This window comes from Acinonyx jubatus, chromosome E3 (genome assembly GCF_027475565.1).
Source record: "Acinonyx jubatus isolate Ajub_Pintada_27869175 chromosome E3, VMU_Ajub_asm_v1.0, whole genome shotgun sequence".
Taxonomy (NCBI): Eukaryota; Metazoa; Chordata; class Mammalia; order Carnivora; family Felidae; genus Acinonyx; species Acinonyx jubatus.
In genome coordinates this window covers 32,091,129-32,109,696 of record NC_069398.1, presented here as the reverse complement: position 1 = coordinate 32,109,696, position 18,568 = coordinate 32,091,129, and the positions used below count along the sequence as shown (strand labels likewise).

Genomic DNA, 18,568 nt, shown 5'->3' with positions numbered 1-18,568 from the left:
GCTATTTTGGGCTAGCAGGGCTGGGTGCTTGGGCCACCGGGAGGGTCTGGGCGGCCTTCAGGGCAGAGTCTTGCAAGACCTGAGTTGGGGTTGTTGGGGTGTGCCCCCACCCCTCCTCGGCCCACTGGCTCTCTTGGGGGGATGTGGGGGCGTCTCCCTCCTTTAGAGCTCTGCTCTAAGGCCACCTCCTCCGAGCAGCCTCCAGACCGCCTCCACCCAGTACTGATGTGTTCTGTGGCCTCTGCGGTCTCTGTCACAACCTCAAACCCGGCCCGTCCTTCCTCCCATCTAGGGTTGGGATGGAGGCGGGGTGGGGGTGGGGGTGGGGGCTTCGAGGGGTCCCGACCTCTGGGTAGATCCTCAGGCTGCGGCACTGCGGGGGTGGGACCCTGGCACTGGGGGGAGCGAGCTGAAGCGGGGGCGCAGCAGAGGCCTGCCGTGCGGGAGGAGAGGGGACGCCGAGCCTGCCAACCGCGCCCCTCCGCGCGCTCCCTGCGCCCCCTCCCCGCGCCGAACCCCGGGGCGGGCCGGGGGCGGGGCCTCGCGGCGCTGACGTCACCCCGCCTAGAAAGGGGCTCGCGCGCCGCGGGCCGGCTTTGTGGAGCGCTGCGCAGGGTGCGCGCCGGGCCGCGGCCGTGAACAAAGGAGCAGGGCGCCGCCGCGGGGACCCGCCACCGACCTCCCGGGCCGCGCCAGGGCCCTCCCGCCCGCCGCCACCATGACCGCCAACGGCACTGCCGAGGCGGTGCAGATCCAGTTCGGCCTCATCAACTGCGGCAACAAGTACCTGACGGCCGAGGCGTTCGGGTTCAAGGTGAACGCGTCGGCCAGCAGCCTGAAGAAGAAGCAGATCTGGACGCTGGAGCAGCCGCCCGACGAGGCGGGCAGCGCGGCCGTGTGCCTGCGCAGCCACCTGGGCCGCTACCTGGCGGCGGACAAGGACGGCAATGTGACCTGCGAGCGCGAGGTGCCGGGCCCCGACTGCCGCTTTCTCATCGTGGCTCACGACGACGGCCGCTGGTCGCTGCAGTCCGAGGTGCACCGGCGTTACTTCGGCGGCACCGAGGACCGCCTGTCGTGCTTCGCGCAGACCGTGTCGCCGGCCGAGAAGTGGAGCGTGCACATCGCCATGCACCCGCAGGTCAACATCTATAGCCTGACCCGCAAGCGCTACGCGCACCTGAGCGCGCGGCCGGCCGACGAGATCGCCGTGGACCGCGACGTGCCCTGGGGCGTCGACTCACTCATCACGCTGGCCTTCCAGGACCAGCGCTACAGCGTGCAGACGGCCGACCACCGCTTCCTGCGCCACGACGGGCGCCTGGTGGCGCGCCCCGAGCCCGCCACCGGCTACACGCTCGAGTTCCGCTCCGGCAAGGTGGCCTTCCGCGACTGCGAAGGCCGCTACCTGGCGCCGTCGGGGCCCAGCGGCACGCTCAAGGCGGGCAAAGCCACCAAGGTGGGCAAGGACGAGCTCTTCGCCCTGGAGCAGAGCTGCGCCCAGGTCGTGCTGCAGGCGGCCAACGAGAGGAACGTGTCCACGCGCCAGGGTGAGTGGGGACGCCGCCCCCCTCCTCTCCCGGTCGGTGCACAAAGCGCACCCCACCCCCGTACCTCCAGCCTCCCGCCCTTTCTCGCCCGCGGCGCTGCTGTAATCCCCAGCGACGTCCGGTGCGCCCCCGCTAGGCGCGCCGGCCACCCCGCCTCGTCGCGGGACGTGCGCTCGGGCCCGGAGGAGGGGGCGAGGGGTGGGGCTTTGCCCATCCTTGCGCGGCGCCGCACACCCCCGCCCCGCGTCGGGGTTGGGGCTCCCCGGGCCCCACGTAGGCACCGCCCTACGGGCCACCCTCCGACCCCCCCACCCCCACCCCCACCCCCAGCCCCAGGCCTGGAACTCCCCACGCGCGCTGATCCCGCGGATCGCCCTGCCCAGCCCTGGGGGGCAACGCCCATCCCCCCTTTCCTCGTGCCCCTCCCTGGTCAGCTCGAGGGCGAAGACGAGGGTAGCTACACGCTCGGGGCACACCCCCACCCCCCACGGCCCTCGCAGCGCAGGCGGGATGGGGGAGTCTTTGATCTCCGCAGGGTGCGCCGCCACCTTCCAGCCCTCCAGGCCTTTCTCCACCCCCACTCGCAGCCTCGAGGGGTCGGCCTCTGCTGGGGGGTGCGCCCCTTGTGTCTGCCCTTCCCCCCCCCAGCCCCTCCTCCCGCGTCTGCCCCGCGCTCCAGGCCGCGGCCTTTGTGAGCAGGGGGGCGGGCTCCTCCAGAGGGCCCTCCCTCGCCCCCTTTGTCCTGCTCGGTCTCTGCAGATGGGAAAACCAGATGCGGAGGGGCGGGGGATGGGATCGGTTTTCTGCGGGTCCCCACTTGCTGAGGACCCCCCGCGCCGCCCCCGTTCTAGTGCCCGGGTCCGGAGCCTCTCCTGGAGGCGGCCTCCCTCCTTGCGCCCCGGTCCCGGGACGGCGTGGCGCCGATGGCCCCCTGCCAGGCACCCACCCCGCCCTGCGCCCGCCGCGCGTCTCGGGTCTGGTGCGCTCTGCGCTGCGGGCGTTCGAGGGCGGACTTAACGTGAGCCGAGAGACCCCAGCCTGGCTCCCTCGGGAGGCCCCCTACCCTCGAATGAACCCATCCCCAAGTGTCCCGCCTGGAACAATTGGCTGCAACTCGATGCGTCCTTTCCCGGGCCTCCCGCTGGCCTGGCCATTTCCTACCGGCCTGCGCGCCAGAAATGAGCCCCCCTCTTCCCTTCTTAGATTCTCCCCCTGGGCGGTTTCTCTTCCTTCTGACGCCCTCGTCCCTCCTTTGGCAAGGAAGACAGTTGGTTCTCTGCAGCCAGAGGCCCCACTGGACGGACCTGTCGGGGGCTGGCTCTGCCGAGTGGGAAGTTGGAGCCCAGCCTCTGGAGATGGCTGGATGGGAGCCCGATCGGTGGCCTCCTCCTGGTAGAGTGGCCTTCCCGGACTTTCTCCTGATAGCCAGCCTCCTGACTGTGGGCTGGGACTGGGGAGAGGGGCTTGCAGCCCCTTGTCAGTGGGGTAGAGGCCGGGAAGGGGAAATGGCTGTTTTGTGCCTGAGTTTGCTTGATTTGGGCAGTAATATTTCAAGGGGACAGATGAGCGGGTTTGGCCCAGAGAGGTGAAGCCATTTGCCCAAGGTCACACAGCAAGTTAGCAGCTTGCAGAACTGGGTCAGTCTGACTACAGAATAGGTGCTTTTCGGGACCCCCTGATACCTCCCAGCCTCCAGGGCACAATGGGCCTCCCCTTTCTGGTCTCACACAGCGTAGGTAGGGCAGGACTCCTCACCTCTTCAGCAGATCTTGAGGCCCTACCAGGTGAGACATGCTGAGGCCTGAGTGGTGAACAGATGAGTGCGTGTGTCCGGACCCTTCCCTGTTGTGGCTAATGTTCTTGTTGGGACATGAGCAGCATCCCAGAGGTGTCAGGCAAAGGCCTGGGGGTCCAGAAAGTATATCAGGATCCCAGATTAGATGGGGGAGGGTGGGGGTGGTGGTGGTGGTGGTGGTGACTTCTAAAGAGGACAATTGAGCTGACCTGAAACATGAATACAAGGTTGTGTGGATCAGGTGTGTGGAACAGTGGTGCCAGCAGGAGGCACAGCTGGTGCAAAGGCCCTGAGGCAGGAAGGAGCAGAAAGCCCAGTATGTCTGGGAAGGAGTTAGTGAGGTTGGTAGGTGGGACTGAAACAGCTGGTGGGGGCCACCATGAGGAAGACCTGGAGGAGCAGGTGGCCCTGGCCCTTGCCCTTGCCCTTGCCCTCGGGGTCGGGAAGAGCTGAGCGAGCCTGGGCAGATGCCCTCTCCTCTTTATTAAGCTTGCTGGCAGCGTTCGGGTGTGATTCAGGCTGATGGGGCAAGGGGAGCCGGAAATTGGGCCAGTAGAAGTGTTGGCTCATCTGTGAGTTTAAAGGTGCATAGAGTTGGGGGAGGGGTCTTTGGGGGCTGACATTGAGGGCTCTTTTGGTCTCAGATCTTGGGGTCCTCCTCTTGTTCTCGTGTTAGCTGACCCCGGGGCTTCCCGGTGGGATAGAGGGTGACCGGAGGACCCGCAGCTGTTTGGGGGTGGGGGGCGTGTCTGCGGAGGCCATTTTGGACAGGCCTGCGTGGCAAGGAGGCGGTGTCTGTGCTTCTGACACATGCTGGGAAAAGCCAGCCAGGAAGGAGGAGGATCCGGGGCTTAGCCGGCAGGGGGGATGTGAATCATGTCCACAGGCTTGCACGGGCCTGGCCTGGTGGGGGTGGGGTGCTCCCTGCTGAGGCTGCAGCCTGCTCTCTGACCTCAGTTTCCCCACCTGCTTGGGCTGCCCCAGGGTAATCCTTTGAGCCAGGATTTGTTTCTGGGAGGGGGCCATCTCGGCTACCAGGGAGTGGGGTCCTCTGGCTGAGGACCGATGTGACAGGCAGATGGCCTGTGTCCATCCCAGGTGCTCAGAAATGGTGTAGCTGTGACCACGTCCCAGGTGAGGAGCTGGCTTGGGTGGGGCTGGAGGTTGGCAGGGTCTCTGGGGGAGCAGCACGTCACTCCCAGTGGGGTCTCCTGCCGTGCTCCTTAGAAATCTCACCTGCCCCCAACGCCAGCCACACCCTGGGCTGTGCCTCACCGAGGTCCCCCCTTGGTCTCACAGCTCCTTGCCTCTGGCCAGCTGTGCCCTGGGGATGCGTGCTCAGGAAGTGCCCTGTCCCAGCCACTCAGGGGCACTCAAAAGGCAAGGCTGGCTGGCTGGCTGGCTGGCTGGCTGAGAAAGGGCTGGCCAGGTTGGGCTTTGCGGGATGTGTAAGAGCTCTCCTGAAGAGGCGGGACATGTGGGGTAGTTCAGGCCCTTGTTCTTGTGCAAGGATGGAGGCAGGATCTGAAGGGATCAGGTGGTGGTAAGAGTGACCGGAAGGTGGGGCGGGGGGAGCGGAGGCCACAGATGCTTCCCAGTCCCTTCCCCTAACCTGAACGGGGTGCTGGGGAGTGTCCAGTTTGGACAGGCCAGGCGAATTTGGGGACTGCTAAGGCTGCGGGGGGGTGGGGTGCCCTCTCTGAGCTACCTTAGAGAATGGCTCAGAGGCAGGAGACAGGGAAAGTCATGAGGCAGAGGGCCAGGCAGGGCTGGGGGAGGCAGGAGATGTGCTTCTTTGAGCCCCCACATCTGCCTCCCCGGGGCTCCTGCGGGTCTGTGACTCAGGTTTTCTGTGCCGCTGCTGCTGCTGTTGATGAAAAGAAAAATCCCGAAGAAAACCCTGTTCCCATAGTAACCCAGCTCTAATTAGAGACTCCAAGGCCAAGCGGGGCCTTTCCCGTCTGGGCAGGGCCTCGGAGCCAGGAGGGGCCCCGCTGGATGTTGGGGAGACGAATCCCTCCCCCACCCCTTCCTTTTGGGGTTGGAAGACCTGCTGTCTACTTGGCACCAGGCCCCTGAATTCTTCCAACCTCCTGGCAGGATGAGGGACCCTTTTGGTAGACAGAGGGAGACCGAGGCTGAGTGAGGGGAGGGCACTGACCCCAGGGTGCCTGGCCTCCACTTTGGGTGGCTCCCCTGCTGGCCTAGGCCCTTCCAGGACTGCACACAGCCAGCTGATGGGGTCTCAGTAACCCAGTGGCCGGTGGCAGCTGTGTGTCCCTGGGCAGCGATGACCCAGCGGAGCCTCCCGACTTCTGAGTTCTCTCCCGAAGGCTGGCAAGTGCCTCGTTTATCTGCAAGGCTGTATTAAGATGAGCCCTTTGAACCAGCAGATTTGACTTCTAACCCAGGTCCCTTCCCTGCTCCCTTCTGCCCCTCTTTCTGGGGATCTCCCTCTGTCTTTCCTGCTGTTGGAGCGTGCCTGGAGGGCTTTTACTCCCCTCTGTTCCCTCCCTCCGGTCAGCCAGCCAGCGCAGGTACCCTGGGCAGGTGGCCGGGGTGGGCTCACAGGGCCCCTTCTGCAGCAGTGGGGGTGGGGCAGGTCAGCCCGCTTTCGGGGACTGCAGCCCCATGTGGTGCTCCTCCCCTGAGTGGCCCTAGGACGGTCCCATTCTTGGTGGCCCGGCTACCCAGGGGGCCCAGTCCCTGCTGACCCTTATCCTCACCCAGTGCTTCACTGGGGGTGTGATGGTGGATGGGGCTCATTACCTGCCTCGCGGCCGTCAGCAGATCCCCAACATCAGGGCTCTGCGGGCCCGGGGGGGCCTGGAGGGTGGAGCCCAAGGGGTTCCAAGAGGATCTATTTCAGGGCCCTGGGTCCGCCAGGCCACACAGAGGGCATGGCTGGAGGCCCGTTTGCCCCCTTCCCCTCCTCAGGGTCACCAGGACTCAATATTCTCCCTCTGGGTGACCTTGGGCAAGGACATACCACCTCTGTGCCTCAGTCTCCCTCTTTGGGGAGGTGAAGGTCCCCGCCCCCTGGTGCTGATGTGGGTTAAGACAGGCTCACACCCTGGGCACCTGGGGGGCTCAGTGGGTTAAGCGTCCGACCTCGGCTCAGGTCACGACCTCACCGTTCCTGGGTTCGAGCCCCGCTTTGGATTCTGTGTCGCCCTCGTTCTCTGCCCCTCCCCCATTCGTGCTCTGTCTGTGTCTCTCTCTCTTTCAAAAATAAATAAACATTAAAAAAAGAAAATAGGCTCACACCCTTCAGGCCCTCCACTTGGTGGTGGAGAGAGCTAAGGGTGGTTCTCGGCCGGGGCCGGGGGTGGGAGTGGGGGAACTGGGGCTCCGCCAGCCACCAGCCTCCATCTGCCCCTCTGAAGGGACAACTTACCGTCCACCAGTGTGGTCCCGTCTTCCCTAAGGTGTCGGGACCCAAACGGTGACCCACTTGCGAGCTCTGAGTCTGGGCACCAGCAGGTGGGGCAGATGTCTCTGCTGTTGGCGTCGTTCGAACCCAGGCGCTTGGGGAGTGTGAGTTCGTTCTATTGGGGCCGCATAGCCTGCTTCCGGGCTGCAGGGCTTGGGAGCACTGGAAGCTCCCTCTGGTCACATCAGGTGCTTTGGGGACAGGGACACGTGTGCAGAGATGCTGCCAGATCACCTGCACATCGAGATCGGTGGCAGGCGTGCACTGAGGTGGAGAAAATGCCTGTGTCTGCACAGGGGGGACAGGCAAGGAGGGTGAGTCCACCCGCCGTGCTGGTGCGGTCTGGGGCGCGGGGGCGTGGGACCGCGTGCGACTTCACTTTTACGAGTTCTGTAAGTTCTCTGAAAGGAACGTGAGGTCGCTCTTCTGTTTTCCTGTTAACTTGGACACATTCAGAGGCACGGGGAGGCTACGATGTATCGATTTCCCTCAGGTGCCGCAGTCTGCCCTCTAGCTCCATCTGTCCCTTTATTCGTTGTTTTTGGTTGTAGGGAAAGCAAATCCCTGACCTCGGGGCATTTCGTCTCGAGGTGTTTGTGTATGAAAAATGAGGCCATTTTCCTACATAACCGCAATATGATGAACCGTAATTAATCCTTAATATTTAATCCTGGGCCGCGTTAAGGTTCTCCCGACTGGCTCTAGAATGGCTTTTTGCAGATGGTTTGTCGGAAGGCATTACTTCTATAATCAGAGGACATGATGCCTAGACGGACGTGGCCGGCCTTGGGCCCTGCCTGGCCCTGCCTGGGGTCTTGGGTTCTGGCCTCTGCTGTCGAGGCTGAGGGGTCTCCGCAGCCCCGCCGTATTGGTGTGTGAGGGTAGGGCTGTGGGTCAGCCCGAACTGGGGTCCCCGTGCCAGTTGGAAGCTCTCCCCGCAGGTATGGACTTGTCAGCCAATCAGGACGAGGAGACCGACCAGGAGACCTTCCAGCTGGAGATCGACCGCGACACCAAAAAGTGTGCCTTCCGCACCCACACGGGCAAGTACTGGACACTGACGGCCACCGGGGGCGTGCAGTCCACTGCCTCCACCAAGTGTGTTTCCCCCCCCCCCCCCCCCAACCACCCCGCACCCAGACCGGCCCTCTCTGTTGGGACGGGGCCCGGGGACCCAGGGCGGCCTTGCCTGACCCTGCCCTGTCACCCCCAGGAACGCCAGCTGCTATTTTGACATTGAGTGGAGTGATCGGCGGATCACACTGCGTGCATCCAATGGCAAGTTTGTGACGGCCAAGAAGAACGGGCAGCTGGCCGCCTCAGTGGAGACAGCAGGTAGGTAGTCCCTGCCTGGTTCCCCGGAGGGTCTGCCCACCTCCTAGTCACTCCCCGGCACGCCCCCCCCCCCCCAGGCCCACCCCCTGCTGGGTCTCACCCTAGGGCTGATTTCCCCAGTGACCCCAGAGTCCCGCCCTCCCTCTCTGAGCCACACCCGGATCATCCCAGCACCCCCTCCCCACCCCACCCCCACCATGAGGCTCACCGCTCTTCCCCCTTCCTGGGCCAGGGGACTCGGAGCTCTTCCTCATGAAACTCATCAACCGCCCCATCATTGTGTTCCGTGGGGAGCACGGCTTCATCGGCTGCCGCAAGGTCACGGGCACCCTGGATGCCAACCGCTCCAGCTACGACGTCTTCCAGCTGGAGTTCAGTGACGGGGCCTACAACATCAAAGGTGGGTTCTCCGGAGGCGGGGTGGCTCAGTGATTTGGCTCTGGGGATAGACATCCTGTGGCCACCAGGCCCTTCCCCTCTTCTCTGTGTAGGAGGGGGGCTCCCCAGCCCACCCCAGAGTGGACTCCCTGGCTCCACCAGAGCGAGAGGCGGGGTTCTGGAAAGGGTGGGCCGGGAAGGTGTCGCACACCTGAGCTGTGGGACTTAAACCCCGCGTGGGGGGAAGGGGCGCGGACCCCTGTCCAGCAGGTGGGGGGAGGGAGGCTTAGGCACAGAGGTCACCCCAGTTCCGGAAGTGGTGATTGCCGTGTGGGGAGCTGGCCCAGCATGGGGCCTGATGGGCCTCGCCCCCACCCCCCACCCCAGACTCCACAGGCAAGTACTGGACAGTGGGCAGTGACTCCTCGGTCACCAGCAGCAGCGACACCCCCGTGGATTTCTTCTTCGAGTTCTGTGACTACAACAAGGTGGCCATCAAGGTGGGCGGGCGCTACCTGAAGGGGGACCACGCGGGGGTCCTGAAGGCCTGCGCTGAGACCATCGACCCCGCCACTCTGTGGGAGTACTAGCCTGCCGCCCGGCGCCCTGCCCCCGCCCTGCCCAGACCCTTCTGCTAATAACTCTCTTCTCCAGGCGGGCTCCGGTGTCGTGGCAAGTCCCTTGCCTTTCATACTGGAAACCCAGAGAAAATGGTGCCCCCACCTGCTGCCCCGTGCCTGGTCCTTGGAGGGGATCTCAGACCCCTCTGCCCTCTCTCCTCTCTGCCATGGGCGAGGCTGGCACCCCTTTCTTCTGACCTCAGACGACTCTGAGCCTTATTTCCTCAAAGTGGCCAAGGAGGGCGGGGGGGGGGGGGGCGGCGCGGGGGGCGCTGGGAGGCCTTCCTGAGCCCCTGGGCCTGGCGGGGTGTGTAACTGGAATCTTCTGCCCCCTCCCAAGAGCCTCTCCCCACCCGCCCCTTCCCGGGAACTGGGCGCTTGCCCCCAGCTTATCAGAGCCCCTGGTGCACCATCCCTGCGGCAGGGGGGAGGCTGTGGGAGGGGGAGAGGGTGAAAGCAGCGTGTGCTGGCTGCTGGCCCCTCTGTACCCGCGGCCTGCCCGCCTGCCCACCGCTGTGGTCTGGGGCCCTGCCGTCTGTCTTCTTTCACCCTGGCCTGACTGGAAGCAGAAAATGACCAAATCAGTATTTTTTTTCTTTTTTTTTGAAACGAAACATTGCCAGAGGCGCCCAGGCAAGCCTGGTTGGCAGCCACGAGTGATCTTCAAGGGGTCTCGTGGGGGATCTTGAATCGGCATCTCCGGGCCTTGCAGCCCTACTTGCTTGCTAGTCGTGGGGGCCGGGGGGCAGGGTGCTTCCCTGAATCCCAAACCCGCCCCTACCTCCTCGGGGCCTCTCGCTGGCCCCCTCCCTCCTGCCTGCCCTGGCCTGTGTCCCCATCTGGTGGTGCTGAGTCCCTCACCGCCTCAGCCAGAGCCCCCGGTGTGATCGGTGCTCCCTGTCCGACTGGACTCCTTGGGTCTTGGGGTGGGATGAGGTTGGGCGGCACCCTCCATCGGGAGCCTCCCGGGGAGCCCCGAGGCCCTTGGCTCCCGGCCCTGCCCCCTGCCAGCCCCCCACCCCCGGTTCATCTCTGCCATGCATCTCACTCTGGGTGTCCTGGTCTTTTATTTTTTGTAAGTGTCATTTGTATAACTAAACGCCCATGATAGTAGCTTCAGACTGGAAAGCAAAATAAAATAATGCGTGTGCAGCCCTGAGCTGGCCCGTGTGTGTGTGTGGGGGGGGTGGGGGGGGAGTGCAGGCGGGTGGGGTGGGGGGGGCCCAGGGTCCGATGGGTGGTCTGAGCAGCCTGGCTGCCTCCAGGAGTGGAGGAGGGGGCCCTGTGAGGGATGGCCTCTTACTTACCCCGGAGATCTGCCTGAGGCCACCAGGGTCCCAAGCAGGTAGCGGGAGCTCCTGGGTGGGGAGGTGGCTCAATCTGGTCCCACAGTTTCCTGCCTCCAGTATTTGTGAGGCCCGTTCCAGGCCTGCACCGTGAGTTGGGCCCGTGGGCTTAAGAGGTCGAGGTCAGGGTAACACGAACCCATAGATCCAGCTTTCTTCTGCCTCTAGAGATGCCCTTGACTACAACTTGGAGGATTGGGGCCCTTGGCCGCCCTCTTCTACTGCATAGGCCTTTTGTGGATGCATCAACACCCCCAAACACTAGGCCTTGCAGAGGCTGGGATTTCGCGGTCCGACGGGCCTTCTGCGGACGGGCACAGATAGAGACAGGTGCAGGTCCTGGGAGCAGGCCGCTGGATGGGCTAAGCTGGGGGGAGGGAGGCGCCAGGTTGGGTCCCTACATCAAAGCAGGCTCAGCCCTGAAAGTTGGGGGACACTTCTCCATCTGGCACACCAGAAGCTGGGGAAGTGTCCAGCCCTGAGCCCACCCTGCGTTCTCGGCCCCTGGCAGACCCCCCCCCCCCCTCCCCGACCTGGCCAGCCCTGCAGCGACTGCAGTATCTCACTTAACCCAGAGCTTCCCAAGGGTAGCGCTAGTTCCCATCTTAGGAGAAGACTGAGGTTCAGAGCAGCCAGGCACAGCCTTGCGGGTGGAGCACGGCGCCCTGTGGGTGTCCAATGAGCAGAGGATGGATGGGGACATGGGGGCGTGCAGTGCCAGGGCCGGGGGACGGCGGGGGTGAGGGGGCTGGAGCCGGCCTCGCCGCCAGAGGGCTCAGCGGAAGCGCTGATTGGCTGCTGGTGACGAAACTGGGAGGCGGGCCGTGATTGGTGGTTCCTGGAGGCGGGAGTCTCGAGATTGACAAGGGCAGATGGCAGCCACAAAGGGATGTTGGGGCCCCAGCGGGGTCCTGGCGACCAGTCCCCCACCCCTGTTAAAGCCAGGCTGGAAGCCAGAAAAGTCTCAGGTCTCAGTGACATGGAAGGGACAGATGAATCTTCCGGATCCAAGCTCTTCCAGACCACGGGCGGGGGGTGGGGGGAGGCACACTGAGAGGGGTTGGGGTGGGGTGCAGGGGTTCCAGTTGGGGACAGTTGTAGATCCTGCTGGGTGAGGTGGCTCGAGCCCCGCCCACGGAGCAGGAATGAACTGCCCTGGAATGACACCAGGGTCCACTCCCGGAATCCCAGCCTCGTCCCTAACCAGACAAGCTAGGCACAGATTCCGAATTCCATCCATTCCACAAAAATGGGCACCTGTCACGTGGCTGCGCATTGTGGGGGCTGTGGGTGACTGAGGCACGCAGTCTGACTGGGGTGATGATCACACTTAGGGAAAGAGGACATTATAAGGGACAGGAAGGACAGTCTGGGCAGAGGGAACAGCATATGCAAAGGTCCTGTAGGGGGAAGCTAGGCAGGAGGCAGGGTGGAGCCTCCTAGGGTGGGTGGAGCCTCCTTGGGTCCTCCCTGAAGAGTGGGTTTGAACAAGCGAGGGAGGTTGTCTCCAGACCCACCTGGAGGCAATGGGCATCTTTAGAAAGAGATCGATCGTCCTGTGGCCTTTCGTGGAGCATGCTGGGGACCACCAGCCTCACTCCTGCACACCCAGGCTCCTCACTTCTGGGTCTTTCCGGGCCTTCGGTTCCCTTCTGTCAGAACCAGCTCTGGGGCTCAGGCTCGAATGCCAGAGCAGGAGACGCAGCTCTCGATCCTGCCAGAACCTTCCTCAGTGTCTCCCCATTGACAAGGGCCTGGCCCCATTACATGCGATCCTGCATACACATGGGCTTATGTACATGCATGGGCATGCGTACAGAGTCCTGTGCACACACAAACACACGTGCACTAGAGACATATGTGTGTGCACAGACACAGACGTGCTCACGGACACACAGATATGAGTACAGATACACATACGCCAGCTCCCGGGGAACAATGAGCTGTCCTGGTCGGTGGGGCCTCTGAGCTTCCCAAGTGTGTCCGCAGCTCAGGCTTCTCCCCTGTTTGTTTCTTTCTTTTTAATTAAAAAAAAAAAAAAAGGTTTTTATTTATTTTTGAGAGAAGGAAGATGGAGTGTGAGCGGGGGAGGGGCAGAGCGAGAGGGAGACACAGAATCCGAAGCAGGCTCCAGGCTCTGATCTGTCAGCACAGACCCCGACGCGGGGCTCGAACCCAGGAACCGTGGGATCATGACCTGAGCCGAAGTCGGACGCTTAACCCACTGAGCCGCCCAGGGCCCCTCCTCTCATTTCTGGGGCGATCTCAGAGGAGGACACTCCAGGGCTGGCTGTGCCCTACTTCCTGCAAGGGTCAGAGCAGTCTCTTCCTGAATCAGGAGGGATGATAGGTGACCTCCGGTGACCCCACACTGAATCATAATGTGAGGCCGCAGAAGGATCTGGACTCTCTGGGGACCCTCTGTCCTCAGTTTCCCCCATTTGAGCAGTGGGCGACTGGCTCCCTGGCAAGATTGTCCAGATGGAGGAGGGGTTCTGAGACCCCTGGGGCAGCGAAGAGAGAAGGGAACAGATGTGGTCTCCCCAGGCAGAAGGAGGCGTGGAGAAAGGGCCTGGGCAGGGGGAGGAGGGACGGGGTAGGGTGGAGCGTTTGGCCGGAAGCCCAAGCCTCTTAGTGGGGCCTCTGGGCTTAACCAGGAGGAGGCTCATCCTCCAGGAGGTGTGAATCAGCAAGACAGAAGCTGCGCAGACTTGGGGGAGGGATATGCACTCCCCTCCCCCTCCCTGGGACCCAGGCCTGACCCCCTGGGAGGGGAGGGGCAGACCCACCTTCCAGGAAGCTCCTGCTGGTGCCAGGCATTGGCAGGTCCTCTGCACGGGTTACTACTTGATCGTTATTATTATCCTAAGAATCGAGGTGATAAAAGCAAGAGGATGACGTCAAAGGGCAGTCCTTCTCCCCCCAGCCCCGCCCCCAAGCCAGGGTACCACCATTGGCTACGTCTTTTACTCTTCTGGAAAACCGGCTGTTACATACAGTACCCATAGATAGCCCTTGCTACGTGCCGGCTACTAGCCCCTTATTCACTCACTTAGTCCTGTGACGGGCTGAGTTGCGTCCCCCTTAAATTCTCACGCCGAGGCCCCAACTCCCAATACCTCACCATGGGATTGTGCGCGGAGACAGGGTATTTAAGGAGGTGATTATGAGAGGTCGCCGAGGTGAGCCCCACTCCAATCTGTGTCCTTGTAAGAAGAGGAGATTAGGAGACAAATTTGCACAGAGGGAAGACCGTGTGAGGCCTCAGGTAGAGGCCCCAGCCCAGCCGTGCTGACTGACACCTTGATCTTGGACTTCCAGCCTCTGGAGCCAACTGCCACCGTCCCCATCCATCCCAGCCCCGGGCAGTGGTAGTGAGTCCTGCTCCTCCCATTTATTGGTGCAAAGACTGAGGCGCAGGGCGGTTATGAAACTTGCTCCTAGGTGCAGCTGGATTTATATAGAGAAACATAACCTGTCTGTACAGCACATAGACGCTCGCGGGATGGGTTCTCCCAGAAACAGACACGCACTCAAGGCCAGGGGGCTTATTTGGGAGGTGACCCCGGGAAACAGGGAGGGGGGTACATGAGCCTGAAGGAGGACGGCAATAGTGTGTGAGCGCCGTGGGCGACCCGGGAGACCCGGATTCACCCCGCAGAGCCACCCCGCGAGCGAGCGTGCGGGCGCTCACTGGCTGGCCACTTCCTTAGTGGTTACCCTCCAGCACTTTGGACTTTGCGGTCAGCTGCAGCCGGGGGTGAGGGGAAGTGAGGGGGAAGCCGGGGTGGGGGACTGTGCGTCCAGGGGGCAGCTGGGGGGGAGACCGGCGGGCCTGTGGTTCACAGCAGCTCTGTGCTGGGCAGTGAGGGGCTACGTGGCAGGGCTGCTCTGGCCCCTGCCGCTGTGCCAAGATGATCAGGACCCCGTTGGGGTTCTTTTATTGTAATTCAGTAAGGAGATAATTTGGGATGGTGGTAAAATGCACTGACACAGAACTTACCGTCTTCCCTGCTCCGAGTGGCCAGTTCAGGGGCATTAAATACATCCACCACCACCATCCGTCCTCTAGAACTTTCCATCTTGTTGATTATTTACAAAAATTGTTTTTAAATGCTTATTTAGGGGCGCCTGGGTGGCTCGGTCGGTTAAACGTCTGACTTTGGCTCAGGTCATGATCTCACAGTTTGTGGGTTCGAGCCCCATGTCGGGCTCTGTGCTGACAGCTCAGAGCCCGGAGCCTGTTTCAGATTCTGTGTCTCTCTCTCTCTCTGCCCCTCCCCTGTTCATGCTCTGTGTCTCAAGAATAAATCAAAGCAAAACAAAACAAAACAAAACAAATAAATGCTCATTTATTTTTGAGAAAGAGAGAGAGAATGTGTGAACAGGGGAGGGGCAGAGAGAGAGAGGGGGACATAGCATCTGAAGCGGGCTCCAGGCTGTCAGCACAGAGCCCAACGCGGGGCTCGAACCCATGAACCACGAGATCGTGACCTGAGCCAGAGTCTGATACTCAACCAACTGAGGCACCCAGGTGTCTGCAGAACTTTCCATCTTGTAACATGGAACTCTTGCCCCCGGTTCAACCCCAATGCCCGCCCCTCCCCTGGCCCCCTGGTAAAGCCCATTCTGTGCCAGGGACCTCGGGTCAGTGGAATCTCACAGTGTCTGCCCTTCTGTGACCGGCTTATTTCTGCACAGTGTCTGCAAGGCTCATCCACTTGGACCGTGTGCCAGAATCTCCTTCCTTTCTGCGGCGGAGTATAGTGTCCGTGGGAGGGACGGGCCGCCCCACCGCCGGCCGCCAGCTCGCCTCCGCTCTGGCTCTTGGGAGCGCTGCCACCGGGAACCCGGGGGGAGCCGATCTCTCTCCTCGTCCCTGCTTCCCATTCTGTAGGGTCTTGCTGCGTCCTATGGTCATTCCAGTCTAGTGGGCTTTTTTATTTTGAGCAGCTCCATATGGTTTACCCCGCAGTGGCTGCACCATCTTACATTCTCGACGACAGTGCGCCAGGGCCGAATTTTACTTTTTTTGCACACACGGGATCAAGTGCCCCCAGGGCCCCTTCCCTTCAGGGGTCTCCTGACAAACGTGCGGTTTCCTTACCTGCACAGGCTGACCTCGCTCTGGCTTCTCCACGACCCACCTGACCCACCTCGTCCGCCGCTCACGGACATTCACATCTGTCCCCCTTGTCCTGAGCGGCACACGCTGCTGAATGGAACAACAATAGTAGGCAGGAGTCCCTTTTTTTGTCGGTTTGCTTGTTTGATTAGAGAGAGAGAAAGAGAGGGAGAGAGCGAGCTGGGGAGGGGCGGAGAGAGAGGGGGACAGAGGATCCAAAGCAGGCTTCGAGCTGACAGCAGCGAGCCCCATGTAGGGCTTGAACTCACAAACCATGAGATCATGACCTGAGCCAAAGTCGGACACTCAACTGATTGAGCCACCCAGGCGCCCAGGCAGGAGACTCTGGGGTCACTTGACATTTTGATAGATGTGGCCAGATGGCTTCCCTGCAGCCCTGCCCCAGCTGTGGGTGAGTGTATCTTCCCCGACCTCGACGGAATCGCCCTCGAAGCTTCTTGCCAGGCTGAAGCCTGGGTCTCACGGAGGCAGGAAGTACAAACGTCACCCCGTGTGGGTTAGGGGGTTCGTCTCCGCTAACGGGGAGCACCCAGGCTCGGCGGGGCCTCTCCACCTCGTCTTCCTGCCCACCGCCTTCCTTCTTCCCAAAGCACCACTGGCAGATTTGGGGGGTGTAAATAAAAGCCTCCACAACTCTCAGGGCCCCAGATAGAGTCTCCCCCAAGAGCTGGTCCCTGGTCCCCACAGCGGCAGGTGGTGGCCCGGGCTGTGGTCGGTTGCTCTCCACCTGGCCCGAAGGCCTCCCCGCCGGGCTCCCGTCCGCAGACCCGGGCAGCCTGTCCGGGCAGCTTTCTCCTCCTTCGCTCCTCTGCCCTGCACAGCCTAGGCCTCCCCAAGCTCTCATGTCTGTCTCCTTGACTCAGGGAGGCCACAGTCTCTGCCCGGCTTCCGGGTCCCCTGCTGCGGCCCGGAGGCTCTCCTGGAAGGTGTCGGGGAAATCACGGAGTCCCCTCTTCCCGGGATCACTGACTTTGCTCCTGTTGTCCAGCATCTGAAGGGCACTGTCCAGGGAGAGGTAAGCCCCGTCCATCATCCTTGTTCCTCCATTATGACCAGAAGTGGTGCTTCTGCACCCCAGCCCGCCCCCCTTTCCTAAAACAGCATCACGGAGAGATGACTCACGCACCATATAATTCGCCCACTTAAAGGGTACAACTCAGTGCTTTTGTACCTCACGGATACATGCAGCCGTCACCACGGTCAATTTTAGAACATCTCATCATCTCAGCAAGAAAGACTGTCGTCTTTTAGCTGCCATCCCCTACCCCTCCAGGGCCCCTTCAGCCCTAAGCAACCACTCATCTACTTTTTGAATCTTTGGGCTGGCTGACTCTGGTGGACATCTCACAGAAATGGGATCGAACAATCCGTGGCCGCTTGTGTCTCGCTTCTTTCGCTGAGCACCATGTTTTCAGCCACGTTGTAACATGGGTCAGCCCCTTCTTCCCTTTCTATGACCAAATAACATTGCGTTGTACGGATAGAGTCCTTTTTATCTCTTCATCAGATGATGGACCTTTGGGCTGTTTCCAGTTTTGGGCTACTATGGATAATGCTAAATTGTCACCGTATTAGCAAACATTCTAGGGGAGCATCTCCGTACCCTGAAAACCCCCACTCGGTATCTGGGCCATCAGGACACCTGTAAAATTAGAGCCTGTTGTAGCTGGGAGGGCCATTCGGGTTACCCCTTTCCTTTTACAGATGGGGAAACTGAGGCTAGCAGGTGACTTACCCACCATGACACAGGTGGGAAAACCACTTGGCCACATTTTCTGATTCCAAAAACAATTAAGCTGACATTTATGTGGCTTCTGTATGTCAGACTGTGCCCTCACATGCAGTAGCTCACTTAACGTCCCACAAACCCCCTTCTGAGGTGGGTATTAAAAAAATTTTTTTTTAATGTTTGAGAGAGAGAGAGAGAGGCAGAGTGTGAGCAGGGGAGAGGTGGAGAGAGAAGGAGACAGAATCCGAAGCAGGCTCCAGGCTCTGAGCTGTCAGCACAGAGCCCAACAAGGGGCTCAAACTCACGAACATTGAGACCATGACCTGAGCTGAAGTTGGACGCCTCACTGACTGAGCCATCCAGGTGCCTCATGAGGTGGGTATTTATAGCCTCGTTTCAGATTTATTCTCTCAACAATGATTTCCTGAGCAGCCTGGACCCAGAACCAGTGTGGGAGACGCACCGAATATTCTCCATGGCAGGAACCGTGGAGAATATTCCATGGTAGGGACCGAGCCTGAGATGGCCAGTGTCGCGTGAAAAGAGAGCCCACGGAGGACCGGGCCTCTGCTCAGAGCCGGGAAATGGTGGAGCTGGGCAGGAACGTTTTTTGGCAACATCCAGCCTCCAGGACGTTCTAGGCTTCCTCTTTGGCCTGGTTCCCCATCAGAGGGGAGGGACGGGAGATGTGTGTGTGGGAGGCATCAGAGTCCCCAGAGGTCTGAGGCTGGGCCGGTTAGGACAGCCGTGTGGGCTGGGGAGCCATGTGGGTCATCCACTCTGTGCCCCCGCCCAGGCCTGCCCAGGGCCCCAGCGGGGGCCCTCGAAACCCAACAGGGCCTGGGGCCAGGCTGGATCTGATCCTGGGGGTGGGTTCTGGGGTGCCTGGGACAGGGGCCACCACCAGCGGGTCGCAGAGACGTGTGCCGCCTGCAGAGTGCCCTTCCTTTGAGCTCTGGGCACGTGTTCATCTTCTGGACACGGTGGCCCTCAGGACTCATGTGTCTCTCCATGTGAGCTGCTGGGAAGGTGAAGTTGCCTTTAAGGACCCGGCCGGGCCGCCTGGTGGAGACGCGTTTCGGGAGCCCTAGTTCCAGGCTGTGTTTATTTTAACACTGTAGCTTTGCCTCTGCTCCAGTTTGTTTTTTCTGCTTGTTTTATATCATGTGTTATCTTTTTGGTAAGTGGCCTCAATCTCGATAGAAATGAGAAGAGAGAGCGAGAGAGAGAACCAGA

The 18,568-nt window shown here is 61.5% G+C and overlaps 1 protein-coding gene across 1 annotated transcript; it reads left to right on the top strand.

Moving 5' to 3' along the window:
- The first annotated feature begins 591 nt into the window (after nt 1-591).
- Nucleotides 592-10,270, top strand: FSCN1 (fascin actin-bundling protein 1). Its single transcript, XM_027042299.2, has 5 exons — nt 592-1,550; nt 7,720-7,876; nt 7,992-8,113; nt 8,346-8,513; nt 8,879-10,270. The coding sequence occupies exons 1-5, from the start codon at nt 719-721 to the stop codon at nt 9,079-9,081; spliced, it is 1,482 nt and encodes a 493-aa protein (XP_026898100.1). The 5' UTR covers nt 592-718; the 3' UTR covers nt 9,082-10,270.
- The last annotated feature ends 8,298 nt before the right edge of the window (nt 10,271-18,568 follow it).